The sequence below is a fragment of the Mixophyes fleayi genome, chromosome 1 (genome assembly GCF_038048845.1).
Source record: "Mixophyes fleayi isolate aMixFle1 chromosome 1, aMixFle1.hap1, whole genome shotgun sequence".
Taxonomy (NCBI): Eukaryota; Metazoa; Chordata; class Amphibia; order Anura; family Limnodynastidae; genus Mixophyes; species Mixophyes fleayi.
The window spans coordinates 171,327,169-171,350,030 of record NC_134402.1 but is presented as its reverse complement, the minus strand read 5'-3'; the positions used below and the strand labels follow the sequence as shown (position 1 = coordinate 171,350,030).

Below are 22,862 nucleotides of genomic sequence, written 5' to 3'. Positions count from 1 at the left end.
TCTGATTACAATTCTGATAACAATTGATAGAGAAGAGAGGAGGATAGAGTAGTCTTTTTTTCAATATTTGGCACTACAAGTGCTTTAGGGTGTCCCCCATTCTTTTGCATTAATATTTCTGGCTGTCATAAGTCCCATTTGTCAGCAGTCTAAAAAAATAATATTTAGCACTCCCAAGTGCTTTTGGGGTGTCCCCCATTCTTTTGCATTAATATTTCTGGCTGTCAAAAGTCCTGTTTGTCAGCAGTCTGAAAAATAATTTTTAGCACTCCCAAGTGCTTTTGGGGTGGCCCCCATTATTTTGCATTAATATTTCTGGCTGTCAAAAGTCCTGTTTGTCAGCAGTCTAAAAAAATAATATTTAGCACTCCCAAGTGCTTTTGGGGTGTCCCCATTCTTTTGCATTAATATTTCTGCCTGTTAAAAGTCATATTTGTCAGCAGTATCTAAAACAATTTGTAGCACTACAAGTGCTTTGGGCTCAGAATGAATTCAAAGCAGTCCACATATGAGCAGAATGAGCAACCAGGTTCTGTCACCAGTCCTGATGGTAGTGTTCCCAGTACGTCATCTGGGAAAGGCGATGTCAAACTACACAGTCTTTTGAAATCAGTCAAAAAAACACACACCCCCCAAAAAATTACTGTGTTGAAGCGAAAAAGAAGTGTAACTGAGGAAAAGTTAAGTGCCGATAAAAAAAAAATTGCCAACATGCCATTCTACACACGCATTGGCAAAGAGAGACTGAGGCCTTCACCTTTCTCTATTAGTGGCAGATCCAAAAATGTTACCGAGCCTATAAGTGGTGCACAACTACTGTTACGCATCAAGCTGCAAGATAACAGTAAGGCATTAAAGGATAATGTTTACTCTGAATCAGAAATGACACCAATACCTGAGGAGAGTCCATCCAACAGTGGGATGTCTAATCATGAGCATTCTGTTAGTGTACCCATAAAGAGGGGCCCTTTCAGCAGTTCTGATGTGTGCCTGAACAGCCCGAGTGTAGCCGGTGATACACAAAGTGATACACAAATTGACGATGCCACTTTGGAATTAGAAGAGGAGGAGATTTGTGTAGGTGACAAGGGCGCTAATGATGATGTTGATGATTATGATGCAGACAGATACCAAATTGCCTTTCTCAATTTCTAATTATATACTAGATTATATAACGGCTGAATAGTTTTCTATTTTACTCCTAGTGGAGAAGGGATCTGATGCAGACAGATACCAAACTGCCTTTGTCCATTTATTTTTATATTCTAGTTCTACAGTCTATGCAGGCTGCTTTTGTTCTATTTTACTACAAGTGGAAGGGGGGGCTGATGCAGACAGATACCAAACTACCTTGGTCCATTTATTTTTACTTTCTAATTCTACAGTCTATGCAGGCTGCTTTTTTTCTATTCAACTACAAGTGGAGGGTGGGGGTATGGGGGGGGGGAATAGCCACCAAACTACCTTGGTCCATTTATTTTTACTTTCTAATTCTACAGTCTATGCAGGCTGCTTTTTTTCTATTCAACTACAAGTGTAGGGTGTAATATACACCCAAAGACGATGGCTGCATTGTCAATAGGCTAAGATGAAGAGGAAGACAACCAGGTTTGTGTGCAGAATTAATGACGGCCTACCAGGGATTAAACTGTTTTCTTCCTAATTTATTAGCTTTAGAATTACCTTCCTTATCCAAGAAACAGGTGGATCACTAAATTAGGTTATTTTATGCCCAAAAACATTGATTTTTAAACAAAATTGCAAAACAAAACCAAAACCAAAACACGCAAGGGCGGTTTGGCAAAACCAAAACCAAAATACGGCGGTAATCCAGATCCAAAACAAAACCAAAACCAAAACACGGGGGTCAGTGAGCATCTCTAATATTAACATCCAAAATCTTCTTAAAACATCCCAGTGTCATGTGCAGACATCAGGAAAATACAGATGATTTTTCTTGTACAGCATCACTTGTCCCCTTTGTAATTGCACTTACGATTAGATATTCAGCATGAAGTAAAAGCTTCTGAAGTTGCAGGGAATCTTTATTTCTTTGCACCATACAAATTCTCCAAACATATTAGACCTTCATCTCCAAAGGCTGATGGTAGGATGAAATATTTCTTGCACCTGTCTGTGGCTGACAACAGTCACCAGTCTCAATGTTCTCCCTTAAAGGTAAAATAATTTAAGGAATAAGATCTAGTGCATAACAATGTGATATTTATTTAAGAATAAATATAAAAACTTATTTGAGATCAAATGTTCAATATCATAAACCAGTCCAGTATGTGATTATATAGATTAGCCTCCTATTGGGAAAAGGGGCTGAAAAACACATGTGGGATTTGTATCAATTTGGTTATTCAAAAGGTTTGTGAAGCAGCTAGTTGTGGGGGTAACTAAGCAGCCCGGCAGAGCTCTCTGGGACTTGTAGATCAACAACAGCTGATGGGACAAAAGTAGCCTAAACCTTCTCTATTACATTGTATTTCGTTCTATGTATGTAATGACTATGCATTTTTTTGTTTATGATGTATTTTGTTATTTACAGATGAATAATGAAACAATGCAGTATATTTTAAGTTTGTTTGAACGTCATGTTGAAGATGGCTTAAGGTTTGTCACCAGAAAATGCACTCAAGCTATTTCTCAAGTGGATATCAGTAAAGTAACTACATTGTGCTGTCTATTGGAATCTCTGCTGCTTGGGAAAGGAGGACCAGATTTAAAAATGGTACTTATGCGTAATACTAGATGGATTGCAAAATACGCAACTGTTTTACATTAAGATTGAGAGTTGATGTACCATAAAAATGTGCTCTATAAATAGCATATATTCATTCTGTGAGAGTAACACAAACAAACATGATATGACACAAACAAATTAAATACAATGACAAGAAACAGAAGGTAAACATGGTCCTGCCCAAATGAGCTTATAGTGAGAGGTGTGGGGAACACATAATACATAAGGTAGCTGCTGGTGGCAAAAGTGACCGTGGCATTTGTTAGGCAGAATCATAATCAGCCTGCAATAATAAAGCAGTCATTGGCAACTGGCATTTCAGAGGGCTGTTGCCAATAACTATGGGCTTGATGAATCGCTCCATTTTGGCCCCACCCCTGAGAGGTAATGACGCAAGCATGTCATTTTACAATGGGGAGCGGGAACAAATTGATGTGATTCCTGAGAATTGCATCATTGCGGCTCCAATTCTGCCCCCTTCAATAGGAAGCGGGCAGATGAGGGAGGATGCTCTACTCTCCTACCTGGACTTTGGGAGTCTCCCGGATATTCTGGTAGAGTTGGCAAGCATAAACTACCCTAATATGGCTTCTGTATTAATTTATCCAGGCACTTATAGCAAATAATGAGGATAAAATGACTTTATATGTTTAATTAATGTGCCAGTTTGCTAATGCAGTTATGTGTTATACTGGATACTAACTGGGATGGAGCAGACATGGGGGTGGCTAAGCATATATGATTGTGTGTAGAGGGCCCCATCACTATTGTGCTAGGAGGCCCAGGAATGTCTAGTATGCCTGTGATTCATTCTTACAGATATGTATTGACAAGCTCAAATTCACTTACTTTTACAATATCTATTTAGTTTATAGACTACAGTTTTGCTTGGCAAAATAAGGAAATCACAGTACTAATGCCTAATATGTGACTGTTGAGCAGCAGAACTAATGGACTTTAACTATATTATGTATTTTTAAAAGCCAGTGTGAGATACAAAGGGAAGCAGTTTTAGGAAGGATCGTTTATTAACAGGAAGAAAGAGAATAATGAGATTTTATTACCAAATGTTTATTATCCTCAGGATCAATCAAGACTAAATAGCATCGTCTGCCAGACTTTCGTCTTCTGCTACGTCTGGTCATTGGGGGGAAATCTCACAGAAAATCATTGGGATGCTTTTGATACATTTGTCAGACATCAGTTTGAAGATAATCCTGATGCCAAAGTAAGTAGTGGAAGGAGTTAGCACATCCTCTTAAAGCATGGTGTAATTAAGGGGACACCACAAAGAAAATGGGCTAATTCTGGCTTTCCTTGCTTTGTAAAAGTAAGACAGTTCCTACAGTAAGTCTGAGAAATATTGTTCACAAATATATTATTTATATATAAGTTGTTATACCATGACAGAACTTGAAGGAGTGAACACTGTGATAACATTTGGGGGTATATTTACTAAACTGCGGGTTTGAAAAAGTGGAGATGTTGCATATAGCAACCAATCAGATTCTAGCTGTCATTTTGTAGAATGCACTAAATAAATGAAAGCTAGAATCTGATTGGTTACTATAGGCAACATCTTCACTTTTCCAAACCCGCCGTTTAGTAAATCTAGCCCTTGCTGTTCAGTTGAGGGCAAGCTATTGGGAAGTCTGCTGTGTGTAGGACAATATCTCCCACCCCGGAACACAGTTTTATCTAAAATAATTGTTACTTCCGATAAGCTCCTGAACTTTAAATTTATATTTGAGTGTTAGTAGTAACTCTTTTATACAAGACACATTTTATTTTACATTTACTAGCTCTTTAAAGCAAGCAACCTTCCATTCAATTATAACTTGGCCACTGGGTGGCAATGTTGAATAGAATGCAGCTATGATTTAATATTCCACTGCTGAGCAAGTAATGTTGAACTTCCAAAAACACCCACACATTAATATAAGGTGTGTGTGCATAATTAGTATAATTAATTAGTATAATTATCAGCAAATACACTCAAAGGGTTATGTGAAAGTAAATCTTCATGTTAATAAGTATATTTTCCCCCTAGAATGAAACTTTATTATATTCCATTTTTATGCATGTATAAAATAATGCAATGCTGTAAAAATGACTTGTATGTAAATTACTGTGCATGCAATACATTTTTTCCAAATTCTTATTATTACCATTATTTGAAAATAATAAATACATTAGTAATATATGTATGACATCACATCACAAGACCATTGGCTATCATGATGCCCCAGAAAACTACATATAAAATTATTTTCTTTAATAGAAAAGTAATAATTGAAGGACCTAGTGAAAGTCTTGTAATAACCTGGGATGTAAAGCAGCAGCAGAATTCCCAATCCACATGGTGCATAGCAAATTTGTTGGCTGAAACAGTGGAAAATTGGTGTATGCAAAGTATAGCAACACACTGATATAAACTTTCAGAGTATACAAATAGCATTATGTACTGCAAAGTACCAAGTAACACACTTTAAATGCACCCTGTTCACCTCTTTAGCTTCTTTCCATAGTCAAGCTCTGAAAAAATGAAACCTGGATTTTGCATTAGAAACCAGGCACACTGGTCACCTACTACGTATATTGCAAGAAATGCCCTAATGCTACTAGGCACATGTGTACATGTGTGCACATCGGAACCAACGCTCATTTTGCTCTGCGCTCTTGCCCTGCACATCCTAAAAGATCTTCCCTCTTCATAATACAGAGTGGAGCAGCAATCAGTAAACTAAACAGTGTGTACAAGGGGTGGAGGGGTGGGTGTGTAATATAAATTTACTGGAATTGCAAAAATGCTTCTAAACCTTTTCACAAGTTACAAAAGTTTTATTTTTAAATGTTGAAAGCACATTTGCTTTCATAGATGCTATAATTCTGCTAATAGCCATATTGTATTTAAGGCGGTGGTGGTCACTTAAAGGACTACATAAACCCCCGACACCAATTAGGCCTCCATAAGAACACCGATAGAGGGCTTACCAGTACTGTTTTCCCTCGACAATGTTTTTAAAAAACATTGTACCGCTGGTACACCCGTCGCCTTCTCAAATCATAACCGTAATAGCAGGAAATAAAGTGTCGCGCTCTGTACCGACGTCATTTCAGGCAGACGGCCTCTTGATGCGCCGCATTTCTCTCTAGTCTCTTTTCCCAGCTGTCGGGGGGAAAACAGTATCGGTAAGCCCTCCATCGGTGCTCTCATGTAGGCCTAATTGGTGTCGGGTTTAGGTACTCGTAATTTAGTTCCCAACCCATTTAAGGTATGTAGTTAACCACTTGCTGGCAGCACACCTACTTAAAATGCCGATGCAGTAGCCATTTTCTCTGCCGTTCTATATTGTGTAAGAAATGGTATCCGCACTCTGAGGAGAGAAAACCAATGACAGTCAATGACAAAGAGTAGGTCCAGGGAGGATGCCATGAAGCATTTTATTTGGTTCCTGGTACCACAAGTGCAGGACATAGAGCTTAAAGTAATATACTTACGTCCATGTTTATTACCATTAGTTTTGTTTGTAAAATATGCATACGCTATTAGGCTTCAATAAACCTTCAAAAACCTCTCTAGTACAACAAATAAACGTCCCCATCTCATGTACGTCATCACAAGTGATTCGCTACTACTGGCATCGTAATCATCGTCCATTATTTGCATCTGCCCTTCACCATCTGGAAATACTATGCCTTGAGCAGGTGTATATGCATCTGTGTCCTGGTCTGCAGCTGTTCACAAACGTCCTTTCTGTACTTGGCCTACGTTAGAACACCCTTTCCATACCCTGTCCTGTCTCTCCAGGCACAAGTGAGTGCAAGTGCCAGAATCACGCAAATTTACATAGGCGCATCTGCCTGTGGTCGCCTCTCTGGGCTTGTGCAGAGTGTTCTCTGTTTTCTTTCCTTAAGTTATTGTTGATCCTATTATAGACGACAACCAAATGCATTATCATTATTTTAGTTGCCTTCATCATTCTTATTTTTCCCCCCAGCTTCCTGCCTCTGGTGACCTATGGAGTGTCTATATGGATTATGACACCAAACGTCTGGATCCATGGGAGAGAATAATCCCCTCTTTTAAGTACAGCAGCAATGTTCCATTTTTTGAAATGCTGGTTCCTACAACTGATACCGTGCGCTATGGATATCTAATGGAGAAGCTGCTGGCTGTAAGGCATTCAGTGCTGTTTACCGGCATCACAGGTGTTGGCAAGGTAACATAATTTGGGAAACCTTTAGGAAAACTTAAGTGTTTTTCAATTCATTTCACTGGGCAATGACCAGAATGAATCCTAAGACAAAACAATTAAGCTTCGCCCGTTTGTATGGCTTCAATAATGCAGCTGAAACAGTTTAGGGGATGTCAGTTTAACCTGCATCTATCTGTGCCAGTCTGCACAGCTGTTCCAGCAAGAGGAAACTGGCAGTAGTACAAAGATCCACCAGTCTTTTGCAGAATGGCAGAGGTATGAAGGAGCGGGAGTACTACTAATTATACTAAGTATAATTAGTATACTATACTATACTACTAAGTATTGCTCACTGGCAGTACATAAAGATTTTTTTATTTTGTTGTGGAGAACACCCTTAAGGGACTTTTCCAATTATTACACATATTTTTTGAAAAATTAATTCTCCGCCTGACCACTGTCCTTTGTGCTGATGGAATGCACGCGCAAAGCCACTTTGCAATAGTAACCAGAGGGGAGAGCAGGAGGCTGTGCTGAGAGATCCGAAGATCTTTCTACTGCAATGCTCTCCCCATAGGATAGAATTGCTAGTGCCATCTCTAGATGGCGTTAGCCAACAGGCTTAAGCTCCGAAAAAAGCTAGGCTTTTTGGAGCTTGTTAAATAGCCCCAGACCTCAATCCCCATTGAAAATTATGGGGAATTGGGGTAAAATGCGAAACTCCGCCTAATGCCGGAGATATTTCTGATATATCTTGCTTTAGGCATTTGTTACATAGGTAATTAACTTAAAAATGCCTAAACCATGTGGAGAAAGCCGCTTCCGCATGGTTTATGGCTTAATAAAGAGACCCCTAAGTATTACATGGATCCTGCCAGAGTAGAGGATTGTGGTCTTGGGGAAGGTGAATTTTAAAGGGGCACAGTTTTTTCTATTAAAATAAGTATGTTCTTGACAAAACATAGAGTGAGCTTGTGGTGAGGGAATTGCTATATATTGCAGTGATTTCTTGGTCATGGAATTGATGTATATTTTAATGAACTCAGCGGGAGTATGAGTTGTGGGAAACATGTTAAAACATTTAGGGTGGGGGATTTGGTTTGTGTTGTAATGAAACCTTAAAGCCAGAATATAGCATCTTTAAGAAATGTTTCAGTGGGTGCATGAGCAGCACACAGGACATTGGTAGTTTTAATCCCCCAATGAGAGGGATCTCCTTATACAGGAATTAATACTGAAATATAAAAATATTTCTTAAATGTCTGTGCTCAATGTACAACTGTCATCAACACTTGTCTTTTTTAAAATCTGGAAAAAATTACCTACAAAGAATCTATGTTTTTGTTTTAGAAGTAAAGTATCATTTTATCTCTGTACTATGTTCAAGAACATCACAAAGTCTAAGCATTTAAGTAGTAAGCAAAAGTTTGTATGTTATAGACATAAACTAGATAATACCGCTAAGTAACCTCATGACAGCTGAGGACAAATCACAACTGCCCTCAAATTTGTTACATCCTTGTAGAGCCCTATACGCCTCCATCTTGCATATGACTGTACATAGAAGATAATGGAACTAGTTGTGACAGTCCCCAAGCCTTACCAACTGACTCTTCCAAGTAGTACAAAATTGTCTGCTCCAGAACGTCCCAGTTTATTTACTATTGCAGTTATCTGTTTTGAATTAATCTATGCGTTTGATATTAGTTCATAATTGATGAGAAGATTGTGTTTAAACCATCAGTTAATTAATTCAGCATAAGTAACTATTAAAGTAAATCAAGGGTGAAGTTCGGGAGCAGAGCAATTTTTAGTGGGTAGTGGGGGCCACGTTGGAGGATCAGCATTACATATACCACAACGTGACAACAATACCTACTCCTTTTACAGTGAATCTCAAACCACCATTCAGTGATCTAGGTATATGAAATCACTGTGCAATTATTTACCTTGATAATACTAGACTGTAAGCTCTCACCAGCAGTGCCGTCTCTACCGTTTGTATCAGATGCACTTCCTTTATCAACTTCTTATGTACATGTTCTGTTTTATGTATATTTGTATGATTTTTCATTATTTCTAACTGTTTGGCGCTGCAGATTTTTGTGGCAACTTGCAAATAAACAATGATGATGATAAACTAAACCAATTTGTATGCATAGTGAATGAGTATAACAACAATGAGGCTATGGGGCAGATTTTCTAAAACTTTTACACAGGTAAATAGGGATGTTGCCCATAGCAACCACTGAGGTTCTACCTTTCATTTTCTAGAGAATAACTAGATAAATGACAGCATATGACAGAAATGACAGTATAAAATCATATTTGCCTACTTTCAGGCACTGAAGTCCGGGAGATACCGGACAGGGGGCGTGACTAGAGGGCGGAAGGGGGCAGGGCGCGGTCAATCGCAACATTTTGACCCCGACCCCGTGGCATAAATGACATTTTGTCGTGAGGGGCGGGGCCAAAATGACTTGATTCACAGCGAATTGCGTTATTTTTCCCAGCGAACTGCGGGAGACTTGCCTGCTCTCCCAGGATGCCGGGAGACCCAGATTTCGCGAGTCTCCCGGACATTCCGGGAGAGTTGGCAAGTATGCTACGGGCAACACTCCCACTTTTCATTTTTAGATGTTTTAGTAAATCTATCCCTATGTTTTGCACAACAATAATACTTTGTACATTTGCTGATACTTAACATGATAGTTCCTTATCATTTCCACAGCATGAACCATAGCTGAATGTGCAATACATTGTGAATGATTTTTATTCCTTATGTAGTAAACTGAGAAAGCTGTAGATTTAGCAACTAGCATGAAGCAGTACAGTGCAAAATGTGTCTTTCCCTGTTGTCACACTACTGCTTATGGACGACCTTAATGTTCTTCACTCTCAGTTCTATTTTAATAATTCCTTTTCCTGTTATTCTTCATGTTTGTTTTGTAACTTCAGTCTGTAGTAGCTCGAGGATTGCTGAATAGAATACAAGAAGAATCAGGGTATGTTTCTGTCTATATAAACTTCTCGGCACAGACTAGCTCTGCGCGGACACAGGAAATAATCGAATCAAAGTTGGAAAAAAAGAGAAAAACCATTCTGGGTAACTTCATTTTAAATAAAGAAATAAATCCTTATAACTACTTAGCCTTATTTAAAATTGTTGCTTTGAATAATAATATTTTTAAATGAAATTTTAAAATAGATAAATGATATGGTAAATTATATATACAATAATTGTTCTGTTAGCGCTGATGTTTCATTCCTTTTGTTTTCTTAGCATTTAGAAGGCGAGAATGCCTCAAAGTAATGTGATTGAATTTGTTTAACTACAGTAGATTTTGGCAATATAAGCTTAAGTGGACTGAGTCAGTGCCAAACACTTTATGTTATGTAACATGACAAGATTGCAAGGTTTATACCTTATATGAACACTTGATGGCACTCTAGGGCAAGCTTTTAGTCAGCACACATGCTTCTGCTTGGAAATAAACTGAATTTAATACCATATTTGAAATTGGTCTTGCTCCAGTATTTTGTGATTTATTGAATTCAGTTAAAGTTAACTAAATTTTAAAAAATGTAATACAAACTAGTGAATGCATTTCATTTTTTTGGGTGGTGAGGGATAGTGTAGTGGATTGTGCAGTAGGTGAATGCTACCAATAATGCTTTATTTATGTAATGCAAAAAACTCTACTAAATGCAGAAAACAATGCATGAGACATTAACAGGCAGGTCTGTCTAGGCAAATACTATACGACTGACACAATTATACAAAGATGACAGCATATGTCATTTTTTGTGTATATTTAGTGGAGTGCCTATGTTTCTGTCTTTGCCTTAGTTAATAACCAGAGAAATGTGTTTGATTAAGTTTATTCTGTCTTCTTCTCTTACCTACACACAGGCGCACCTGGTAACAAACGAGTCATCATATTTGTTGATGATTTAAATATGCCAAAACTAGACCGATATGGTTCTCAACCCCCCATTGAATTGCTACGCCAGTATCAAGATTTCAAAGGATTTTATGACAGAGAAAAAATCTATTGGAAAGAAATCCAGGTATTTTAAAAATATTTAGGTATTAATGGTGTTTTATCATATCAATACTGACACAACTATTTGTTAAGTGCATGCTATTTAAAAATATTATGTTTAATCCAATATGTGGTTCATAATATAGACTATCTCGAACAACCTGAGAAAAACTTGAATTTAAATAATAAGAGTTGGATGTAAGCGCATTTGTGCAACATAATGATATGTCTCACGCAACATTTGTCACACTGTGCATGCACACAACTTGTGGTAATATATTCCACCGCACCTATCTGATGCTTGTAGTTACTTTTGATTCAAAGAGGGATATATGCAAGCGGTGGTAGTCTTAACAGCAAACTACTTAATTCCGACAACACTTACCCCGACATACCAATTGCGACTGCTGTCATTAGCGACATACTGAAAATACTGACTCCTTGAAAAACTGCCAAGCAACAATTGCCATAGATGAACATACCGGCACAGACATGTACGTCATTTTCAAGGGCGTCAGTTACATTCGTGCTGTTAAGAGGGCAATGGAGAGACCCGCCGGTTGAAGAATGTTTTTTAAGAAAGGTTGTACCTTCTACAACCTGGATATTTGCACAGCACACAAGTTGCACATATCATAATATTTTTCTTACCCACTTAATTAGACCTTGGCAGCGCGTTTGCTCCAAAAAGTAACATACTTTGGCATACATTATTTATTAATTATCACATTTTTAACACAAACCATTTCAATCCTTATCGTAAAGATAAGGTTTGAAAAATTATGTGTATTTATTAAAAATCTTCAACAGGAACAGCAGTCATGAAAAATTGCTGTCTCTGCGAAGACCCCTCTCCTATCTTTCTGATAGTCACTATCGCAAAGTGGCCACTTCTGTGATAGTGACCGGAGGGGAGAGCAGTAAGATGTGGTGAGGGATCCGAAGATTCCTCACCGAAGATCCCTCTACTGCAATACTCTCCCCATAGAGCAGACCTGAAAAATTACATATACGGTAATGTATGCCAGCCTGATCTGGGGTGCATTACCGTATGTGTAAATGCATTTTCACTCCTTATTAAATTGCTGTACAGAGCCATAGATATCTATGTGTACTGCTCTGTATTTCGAAACAAAATGCAAAGCAGCAGATATCCTAGATAGATAGATATCATAGATATCTGCTGTGATGCACTGTTCATAATTTTTTTCAGGAATTTAGATGACAATAATAACTAATAAATAGACCCCTATATTTGAAAAAAATGTACCACACTTGCAGGTGGCTGCATAAAATAATGGTCTCATTATAATGGCTCCCTGTCTCACTGTTTTATCTCCTCAATAACAGTGGATACATTGTAAAAGAAAAAAAATTAGGCATAGTCATAGGCAGTTAGAAAGTATATAGTAACTACACATGGCTGCACATATATCATCATCATCACCATTTATTTATATAGCGCCACTGATTCCGCAGAGCTGTACAGAGAACTCACTCACATCAGTCCCTGCCACATTGGAGCTTACAGTCTAAATTCCCTAACATACACACAGACAGAGAGAGAGAGAGAGAGAGAGAGAGAGAGACTAGGGTCAATTTTGATAGCAGCCAATTAACCTACTAGTATGTTATTTATTCATAATTGAATCAATACACTTAAGCCTAGCAATTTAAAGAGTAGCTCTCCTTAAAACAAGTTTTTCACCCCATTCTTTAGAGGAATATTTTATGATACCCTAGCTATCCAGCACATCTGAGTCTCAAAGCCAGGAGTCCCAGCTTAATGACTGGAGCAGCTCTGGGTTCCCTAGATCAGTCTAATGCTACCTCCCCAACAACCCATTATCATCTGCCATTGAATGCATTTTAAAAGAGGGAACACTAATAGGCATTAAAGTTTTTTAAGTGTCTGTAGTTTTTTTCATATAGCCGAATTGTTGACTTTCGACCTAAGAAAGGGAACAAAAACTTTTTCCTGTCCGCATGACTAATCCCAGATAACTTATAATGACCTTTCCATTGTTTTTATTGTCTTAACACATATTTTTATGTACATTCCCTGTTTCTGGTCATTGGATTTCACAGCTTGCAACAATCTCATGCAGAATGGTTATTGTGCTAAGGAAATAGAGCTATTTAGTATTTGATGTTTCCACTTTGGGGATGTATTCTATTATGTGTATCATTACATAGTTTTGGCTGTATACTTCTGCATCTCGCTGTCCAATTTGACACAAATTGTGCATGATGTTATTTCTTCTCCCTCAGGATGTAACTATTGCAGCTGCTTGTGCTCCTCCAGGTGGGGGTCGGAATCCAGTGACTCCACGCTTTATAAGACACTTCAGCATGCTGTGCCTGCCAACACCCTCCGAGCACAGCCTTAAACAAATTTTTCAGGTCAGTGGCTCCATCAACGCAACCAGGAAAAAATTACGTCAATTTCATCTACTCGGAGATGCTTCAATAACATTTGAATTTTTTTTTTCTAAGGGAGAAAGCATTTTATCCTAGGCTGAATTTTAGCAACTTTACAATAATTAGAAGAGTCATAAAAGGATACTTGTGAATTATCTGCCATGCACATATTATAAGTACATTTGAAAATCCCGCTTTTGTCAGTGTGAAAATGCACTTTACATACTCCTAAAATATTGTTTGTTTCAGCCTTATTTAAGCGTTAGATGTCCACTCTCATGATCCCTGAGAGTGGATTCCGGACTTTATTGTTCTGTTTTGATTACATGCTTCATTTTTGTGTGGGTCAGTATTTTTACTAAATGGTTATTTCTGTGCTTATAACTGCACCTGGATAGAAAAAGGTTTCCACTTTGAAACTTTAAGATTACTCTGTTTAGCAGCATCGCCTTATCACCAGTTTTAATCAAGGAATGCCCTGTTAAATGTGCCCTCTCCACCTTTTGAATCTCATTTAAGTAGCTAAAAATGCCCCAATTCACCTAGTTCTTCCCATCAGTATGAGTATATATCTTCTGTGTAGAAAACTGAGAGCATTGTAGAGCAGTGGTTCTTAACCTCTGGGTTGGGTCCCAAAACATGGATTGCCAGACAGAATAAGGTGGGTCACCATGGTGACCCTTGCAAAGTAATAATCATGGGTCTGATTCATTAAGGATCTTAACTTGAGAAACTTCTTATTTCAGTCTCCTGGACAAAACCATGTTACAATGCAAGGGGTGCAAATTAGTATTCTGTTTTGCACATAAGTTAAATACTGACTGTTTTTTCATGTAGCACACAAATATCAACTTTAAATTTCAGTGTACAAATAAGCTATCAAGTATTTGTGTGCTACATGAAAAAACAGTCAGTATTTAACTTATGTGCAAAACAGAATACTAATTTGCACCCCTTGCATTGTAACATGGTTTTATCCAGGAGACTGGAATAAGAAGTTTCTCAAGTTAAGATCCCTAATGAATCAGGCCCCATGTGTTTATAGTAATATTATACAAGACCTAACTCCCTATTTGTAATTTGGCTAATAGTGCTACTAAATAGTTAATATGTAATGTATTTATTACTCTGCTCCCCACCTTCCTAATAAACCTACTACAGCTGTGCAGGCCTCCACTTGGAAGCCCTGCTGAAATTCATAAGTTTCCATTCACTGAGGATGTCCCCAACTTTGGCTGAACATCTCTGCAACAATGTGGCTGCTATTATACAGAGCAATCCTAATGTACCACGGTCCCTTTCTGCCTCTCAACAATTCCTTTCCATTCTGGCAGTGCAAAGATGTATAAGCTACTCACTCTTTCAGCCATTCAAGCTAAAACTGCACAGGTGTAGGACTGTAGATATGGATAGCTTCAATACTGGGGAAACCAGCATGCTTCTCTAGATAGCTCTGCATAGCTGCAATGGCTACGGATTATACAAATAGTTCATGGCATTCTAGAATGTACAGAATAACAGTAACACATTAAATAGAAGTTGGACTAAGGACTGAGTGTTCTTTGTTAGATGGTGCATCAAGTATGTAGAATTACTGACTTGTCCTTTTCACTCATTTCAGCTAATTGAGAAAAGAGATGACTTTTTCTAGCTATGTTTACCTGGAACCAGATGGTCAATTTTGAATAGCTCATTGTTTATTTCTACACATTTTATCATTAATAGTCAGACAGATGGCGCCGTAAACATCCTGTTTCTGGGTCTGTAATTGCAGATGTCATATCTATTGTAGCGTCATAAATTTATTTATGGAGGTAAAACAGGAATCTGATAAAAAAGAAATCTGTGCCAAACTAGGGATTTATATAATGCAACTTTTGCAAGTTTTCTGTATGTATTTATTGTTTAAGTTAAAGTGTAACTTTTTGCTATGCAAGGACATTTTTCTTTTTAATTTAGTTATGCATGATCCCCATAAGTAACACAGTTGCTACTAACAGTATAGGAAACCATAATAATACAGCTTGTTCTGTGGTGTATCAGTCATTTCTCCTAGATAAGTGGCTAAAACATGTAAAACATTGGTGAAAGTCTTAAAAATAAGATTTTGATGTAGCTTTTATTTTAAGTGCCAAATATTTAAATTTCCTTTTTAAAAAAAAATGATTTAAGTGCTCATTGTGCCTTATTTGCAGCATAGATTGAGTAAGACAAGTATTTGAAATGATTGGAAAGTGCTCTCTTTCGCCAACTTAATGGCAATGTAAATTTTAGACTGTTAGAAATCTCTGAGTTGCCATGCTTAAACCATAATACCTTTAATATGTGTAATCTCCAACTCTCCCTGATTTACATATCTAATTCCACTAAATAATATCTTGTTTTTGCGAATTGGGTGCATGCCGCCATTTTGCCATGCCAATCTATGGCACAATAAACACAAACTCCTGCAAATACAATGTAATAATGTCGCAGGTCTCTCGCGCTGTTTTGCTAATTTGAAAATTACTCCCTAGTGTATGTTCTCCATAGACCCAACAACAATCACTACACATTTTATTTTAGATCAGATTCATTTTGAATAGATTAACAAGAATCACAAAGATTAACCCATACAAGGTACATGTTTGCATTCAATTATTGTTCATGATACTTAGAATTTACAGCATTTTGTGTTTTTATGTATTTTACAATGTTCTAGTTAATTTATAGTTGCTTCAAGCTTTAAGAGGGGTTTCTATATAGGTGAAGAAAAGAGGAAGTGGAGGGAAACTGTATTATAATGTTGGTAATTTATATAAAAGTCCCTTCATAGGGTAAAAGACTGAAGGACTGACGGTAATTGGTGTTTTTATTTATAGAATATACATCCAGTTAAAGACAGTTTACCTCAACTTCCTGGGTCCAATTCCAATTATATATATTTTTACTGTGGTACATTTTTGTTGTTGCTATCATAATACATCTTTGAAGTGATGTTGTTTTCTAGATAAAATGTAATGTGAAACTCTGTAATTTCTGTTTCCAGATAAAAACTAACAAGTAACTGTATATTCTTACATTATGTAGGCAATCCTGAATGGCTTTTTGACAGATTTTCCTCAGGCGGTAAAGCAGAGTGCGACCAATATAGTGGATGCTGCAGTGGAAATTTACAATCGAATGAGTATTGATCTTCTCCCAACTCCTGCAAAATCCCATTATGTATTTAATTTGCGTGACTTGTCAAAATGTGTCCAAGGTACATTATTTCTTACCTTTAAAGATGCTTTTAAAAATGGAAATTTTATGAAAATAAACATTAATGAAAGTCTAAGTATTTAATAAGAAATAAACATTTTAAATCATTTTATATGACACAGTTGTTCCTACTTACAGTGTTTTGTGATGTCAGTACATTTCTTAGACGAATTGACTAGAGAGTCTCACATGAAGCCAGGATTGTTAGATTATATTATAAAGTCCTAAAACCTCTTATTTTGATTTTCTGAATTGTATATACTTTATTTGGTGTATATCCTGATACTACATTAAGCAGTTATCAATAACTAACACGTATACTATTGGAAAAATGATTCCTAAGGAAAAAGAGTCATATTTATAAGTAGGTTTGTCAACTCTGACATGGACAATTACTATATCAAGCCTTAATTATTATTGAGGTTTTTTTTTAATTACTGTCTGACCCTACTGTATTCAATCTTCAATCCCTACTTGTCCGGGCTTCCTTAAGTTTTGATGTGGGCAGACACAACAATCTAGAGCCAATCAGACAATAGAAATGTTTACAATAGTAGAGTGTATCAGTAAGCGTGCTGATCTTGTGGGAGGCAGTGACCTGTCCATTCATGTGGTTGCATTAGAGAGGACAGGGCTGCTTGTGTCATGATGTGAGAAGAGAAATGGAGACAAGCAGGAATCCATAAACTGAGACTTAGTGGAAGGAGCAGGGTCTCAGACAGGACAGAGTAGTAATGTAAAGCTCCTCTCACAACGTTCATGGGTCTGAGTCATTAAGGAGAGCAAAGCATAAAAAAAGAGTAACTTTGCACCTGGGCAAAACCATGTTGCATTGGAGGAGGCAGTAAATTTAACATGTGGGGAAAGATTTATAGTTGGGATAGGGCATGTTCTAGATCAACTTTAAATTTCAGTGTAAAAATAAAGTTATCAAGTATTTGTGTGCTACATGAAAAAAACAGCTAGTATTTTCCTTATGCGCAAAAAAATAAACTAATATGCACCCTTTGCATTGTAACTTGGTTTGTCCAGGATCAGATTTTCTTCCTTTTTTACCTTCCTCTCCTTAATGACTCAGGCCCCATATGTCGAACTTGTTATATATTTGTGAATTGATTTTCTCAAGTCTCTGAATTTGTTCTACATTACTCACTTGCTTCCATCCCATTAATATCATTTGGAGTTGTCTATCAGAATTCTTATATATTCATATATTCAGCCCAAACCAGCAATTATGAGTCAGTGATGCTCTATTTCTACTAAGAGCATCATTAAAATGGATTGGGTGTTTACATCTGCAATAAATATGGAATAATTAGTATGCCATGTTTGAGGCCCAAGCTCCAAATATAATTCACTGTATCTTAATCCCTAGCTGTTAACAAGTTTTTAATACTAAGGGCTAAATTTACTAAACTGCGGGTTTGGAAAAGTGGAGGAGTTGCCTATAGCAACCAATCAGATTCTAGCTTTCATTTATTTAGGGCATTCTACAAAATGACAGCTAGAATCTGATTGGTTGCTATAGGCAATATCTCCACTTTTTCAAACCCGCAGTTTAGTAAATATACCCCTAAAAGTGTATTTAGTTTATACCAAAATCACAACTGCACTGACCAAACAATTAAAACTTTTCTAAGAATATTCCAATTAAAATACAAAAATACAAACTATACATTATTACGTCTCTACTATTTGTTACTGTTTTTTTTGGTAATTTTATCTCTAGTTTTTACATGATTTTACAACTGTGTTGGTTCATGCATTAAAATATCAAAGTAAAAATATAATTAATTAACATCACAATTTATATTCTACAGGTATACTCCAATGTGATCCTGGATCTGTAAGAGATCAGACCCAAATTTTCAGGCTGTTTTGTCATGAGTGCCAAAGAGTCTTTCATGACCGTCTAATCAACAGTGAAGACAAGCAGTATTTCCATGCAATGCTGTCTGAGATGGCCAGTGAGTACATTAGATATAATAAACTAGTAACAACTACCGTCCCACTAGCATCCACTGTGACCAGTATACAATAAGTAGTTCCATAATTTGTGCCTTTTTGAAAAAAAAAAACCTACTCTATAAGAGATGAGTAATCATGTTTGCTTGGCAACAGGACAATTTTCTTCTACTAGACACTGAAAAATGAAAGTTTTTCTGTACTTCTAATTCAGTTAGCCAGACAACTGAGATGATAAATAAATGAGCTCAGCCAGTGTTCTGGACACACTGTACTTCGTAATGGGGATTACCTCTCACCATGCCATGGCAGCATCCAGTTAAGTTTCCCAAGTACGTAGTAAATTGATCACAAATATCTGCACGTGTGTTTCAGCTCAAATTGTTCGGAAATCCTATTGAACATGTGTTTAAAATCCATCAGAAGTCTATCAGGACTAACGGAACAATGCAGCTGGAAGTCAACTGTGATCAGGCAGTTTGTGTAGTCATTGGCTGTTGACACCAATTTCACCGGCAGGAGCCTGCTGTTGTGCCCAAGTGTCTGTCCAATTTGGTCGCACATTTGTGTCATGGGACATTAGCACCAAGCAGATGGATCTAACTGTGTATGAGTACCCTTGCGTTATGCCCTAAGTAAATAAATCTGTTTTGGTTACTGAGTAGAGAATGATGTGATGCTAATAATGTAGAAACCACCGTTGGGAATAAATAATGATATATTGTACAATTAACCACCTGTCTATCTAAAACTCTTATTTACCTGTCTTTCATGATCTTCATCAACTTATTATTTGCTTTCCATTATTTGCAGGTAAACATTTTGGTGTTCATATTGAACCAGGATACTTTGTTACAAAGCCAATTATTTTTGGTGATTTCATTAAGGTAAAAAGATTTTGCACTCTCCTCTGCAGTGACCACATACATTTCACATCAAAATGCACAGTACATTGATTATAAACGCAGAGCCTCCACAGTGACAGCATGACAGGATCATGTGGCTTGCACGCAATCACACAAATGTCAGCTATGTCAAGCTATTAATCACATATGTCTAACAAAATTGTATGGCCCAGCGATGTCTGTCAGATATAACAAAATTATCTTTCTATGATGCTCTGAGATTGAAATTATGTCAAAGTGAAAAATAAAAAATAAAATGTTTAAAAATACCAGGATATATAATGCATCAGATAATAATTAAGAAAAGACACACAGGTTTAATTAAGTAAAGCACATCAAAGCAGCAACATGTAAAAACTGGAGACAACTAGCAATCTGAGAACATTTAATTTGGCCACATATTGCTGGTGCTGACATATCTTCTGATGTAAGAACTTTTACTTCATAAACTGTACTTGACAAACTCATCATGCAGTTTCTGGTTTTAGGTGGGAGCTGACAAGGCTGACAAGGTTTATGAAGACCTGACTGATATGGAGAAGATTAGATCAGTGTTGCAGGAATATCTGGATGACTACAATATGACCAATTCTAAAGATGTCAAGTTGGTGTTTTTCCAGGATGCAGTAGAGCATGTCTCTAGGTACAGTACACAGATCTGCAGAAAGTACCCACCCATGGGCTTTATCTTATACTGTGTGTGTTTGTTGGATGCCTCTATTTATGGGTTGGGGGGGGGGGACTAAAGACCTTAGTCCCAGGAGAAGGCTTTAGCTGACTCCTGGGAGAAAGGGACCCATTCAAACCTGCCATCAAAAAACAAAACAAAATCGAAGAACTCGAGCAAGTATTATCCAGTGTTAGAACTGTAGGACATTTGTTCAGGTATCTGGCTTGCACGTGGAATCATTCAAGTCATAAAAAGCTTGTTGACCAATGGACCCACTTCTTAACACCAGGCCTGTTCAGGATCCATCCTGCAGAATTCTGTATCTTCGACTAATCAGTATAGAGTAAGAATGCTTTTCAGTAAGCAATTATTTTTATGCATATGCTTCAGAATGAAGGAATACAGGAATACAGAATGAAATGGGAACTCTATTTACCTACAGATTTCCTGGTAAGCTGTCCATTGACCACCATCTGCCTTATGCAGTTGGTAGCACTAGCTTCTTTGTTGTCTAGTGGTTGATTGTCTTCATTGGCTATCAGCCTGCGCAGCCAATCATGATATGACCAAGGATGGAAAATACACCAGTGTTCAAGAGACAATTTATCTGGAAATGAAAGAAATCTGTAGCTACAAAGAGTTTCCCCATAAACACTAGCACCAATGAATTGTGGGTGGACGCATGTTCAAAATTAACATACCTCCTGCATGCAACACTGTATATGTATACAAGCTGAATAAAACACCCTAGCAATTGTAGAATATCAACATGAACTGCTATAATTTCATATTGTATACATTAGGGGTCACAGCCATAATTCCGACATATTTTTGATTTGTTTTAAAAATTATAAAACAAATGTACAGAACAATGGCATATAAAGCATTATCAAACATGTAGGCATGTTAAATGAAAGGTAACAAAATAATGCAATTGGGGAGTAGAAGGCAGAAGGATACCCTCATGTACTTTGGTATACAATATGCAGAGGGAAAAATTTATGTAAGGCTGAATAAAATAGAGAGCAAGAGAATCTGAATAGCATACAGTTAAAATCAGAAATGAAGACAGACCGAAAGGCAACTAAGGAGATTCAGTTCCTTCAATCGGGAAGAAAAGGTTTTCCACAGATGGGAATAAGAATTGTAGCATAAGAAATCAGCTATGCTTTGACAGATCAGTAGCAAAATCAAAGAGGTCAAGGGTCTAGTTCTCACTGAGATTCAAAACTGACTTCAATAGACAGCCAGAATTCCAATTTTATATAAATTATTCATGTTCAACCGTTTTAGTTGTAGATGACTGAGAATGTATATGTGTTTTAAGTGATGTTTAGATTTCTACACAAATGTTACAGTCTACCTAATCTACCTATTTATTTATGTACTTACTTATTTATTATTATTACTAATATTATTATTATTATTATTATTATTATTATTATTATTAATAATAATAATAAGAAGAAGAAGAAGAAGAAGAAGAAGAAGAAGAAGAAATGCACTGTTCTACTCCAGACAGATAGTCTGGGGTAGAACAGTGCATTGCCAGGCCCCATAGCAAAACTTAGTATGGGCCTGGTGATGCCTTCCAGGTCTTCTGCTTAATGTGAAAAAGAGTAGAGAAGGGCCTTCCTCTTAGTATGCATGATCCAGCACGTGCACTGCTCAGAAGAGGATTCTGCTCTTTTCAGAGCATAGTGGGGGCACTGGGGAGTGATACAGGAACCTGGAGGGCTACAGTGGCATAGCCAAGACCCAAACAGGAGTTACAACAAGAGCTATAACAAACAAATCCAACAATAAAGTAGAAAGGAGCTGGGGCCCACCGGTGAATGCTTGGATGGCTGCCTGTTGCCCATCACCGCTGTAGCCACAGTATTCCTCTTTTGTATTTCCATCATTGTAATCACACTTTTTCTTACATTACTAAATATTCATGTATTTATATTTCCCCAGTAATACCTTTCAAATTACCAATGTTACCTTTTGTATTGTGCATTTTTGTATTTACTTGCCATACAGTAACTGTCTGTTACTATGTAGGATTGCTCGAATGATCCGCCAGGAAAGGGGAAATGCTCTTCTGGTTGGAGTTGGTGGAACAGGCAAGCAGTCCCTCACCAGGCTTGCAGCTCATATGTGCGGTTATAAGTGTTTCCAAATAGAGCTTAGCCGGGGGTACAATTATGACTCTTTCCATGAAGATTTGAGGAAACTATACAAAATGGCTGGGGTGGAAGACAAGGACATGGTTTTTCTATTTACTGACACACAGGTAAGCATAAGTCACCAGATAGAGTTGGTCTATGTTCTACAATAAGGGATTATTACATGAAGTTAACAAAGAGATCAAAACAGTCCAAATAAATTAATATTCTAGACATATTCTATTTTGTAATTTTGAGAATATTTAATGCACTTTGTAATATATTCTATTATACATCAAGTTATCCCAGGCCCATTGATTTAGTGGGATTATAAATGGTGTCTATGTATTGTATACCTTTTTTCTAGTATTGTAATGTGAATGGTAATTGTAATATCATTTTTGACGTATAAGAAAGTGGAGGTATGACCTTTCGTTCTTTGGCGGCTCCTACATTATAGTCATAATGTACCATACATACATTTTGCTCTAAATGTAATGCATGGATTGCTAAGTAA

At 37.1% G+C, this 22,862-nt stretch overlaps 1 protein-coding gene across 1 annotated transcript in view; it reads left to right on the top strand.

Annotated features, from left to right (window-relative positions):
• The window catches only part of DNAH6 (dynein axonemal heavy chain 6), a 218,960-nt gene that overhangs the window by 92,216 nt on the left and 103,882 nt on the right, over positions 1–22,862 (top strand). The window contains exons 35-45 of the mRNA XM_075199102.1: positions 2,555–2,737; positions 3,834–3,977; positions 6,751–6,972; positions 9,907–10,054; positions 10,862–11,019; positions 13,266–13,397; positions 16,485–16,656; positions 18,476–18,622; positions 19,434–19,507; positions 20,014–20,168; positions 22,242–22,473. Of these exons, the coding sequence (XP_075055203.1) occupies positions 2,555–2,737; positions 3,834–3,977; positions 6,751–6,972; positions 9,907–10,054; positions 10,862–11,019; positions 13,266–13,397; positions 16,485–16,656; positions 18,476–18,622; positions 19,434–19,507; positions 20,014–20,168; positions 22,242–22,473 (1,767 nt within the window). The remainder of the gene's footprint in view (positions 1–2,554; positions 2,738–3,833; positions 3,978–6,750; positions 6,973–9,906; positions 10,055–10,861; positions 11,020–13,265; positions 13,398–16,484; positions 16,657–18,475; positions 18,623–19,433; positions 19,508–20,013; positions 20,169–22,241; positions 22,474–22,862) is intronic.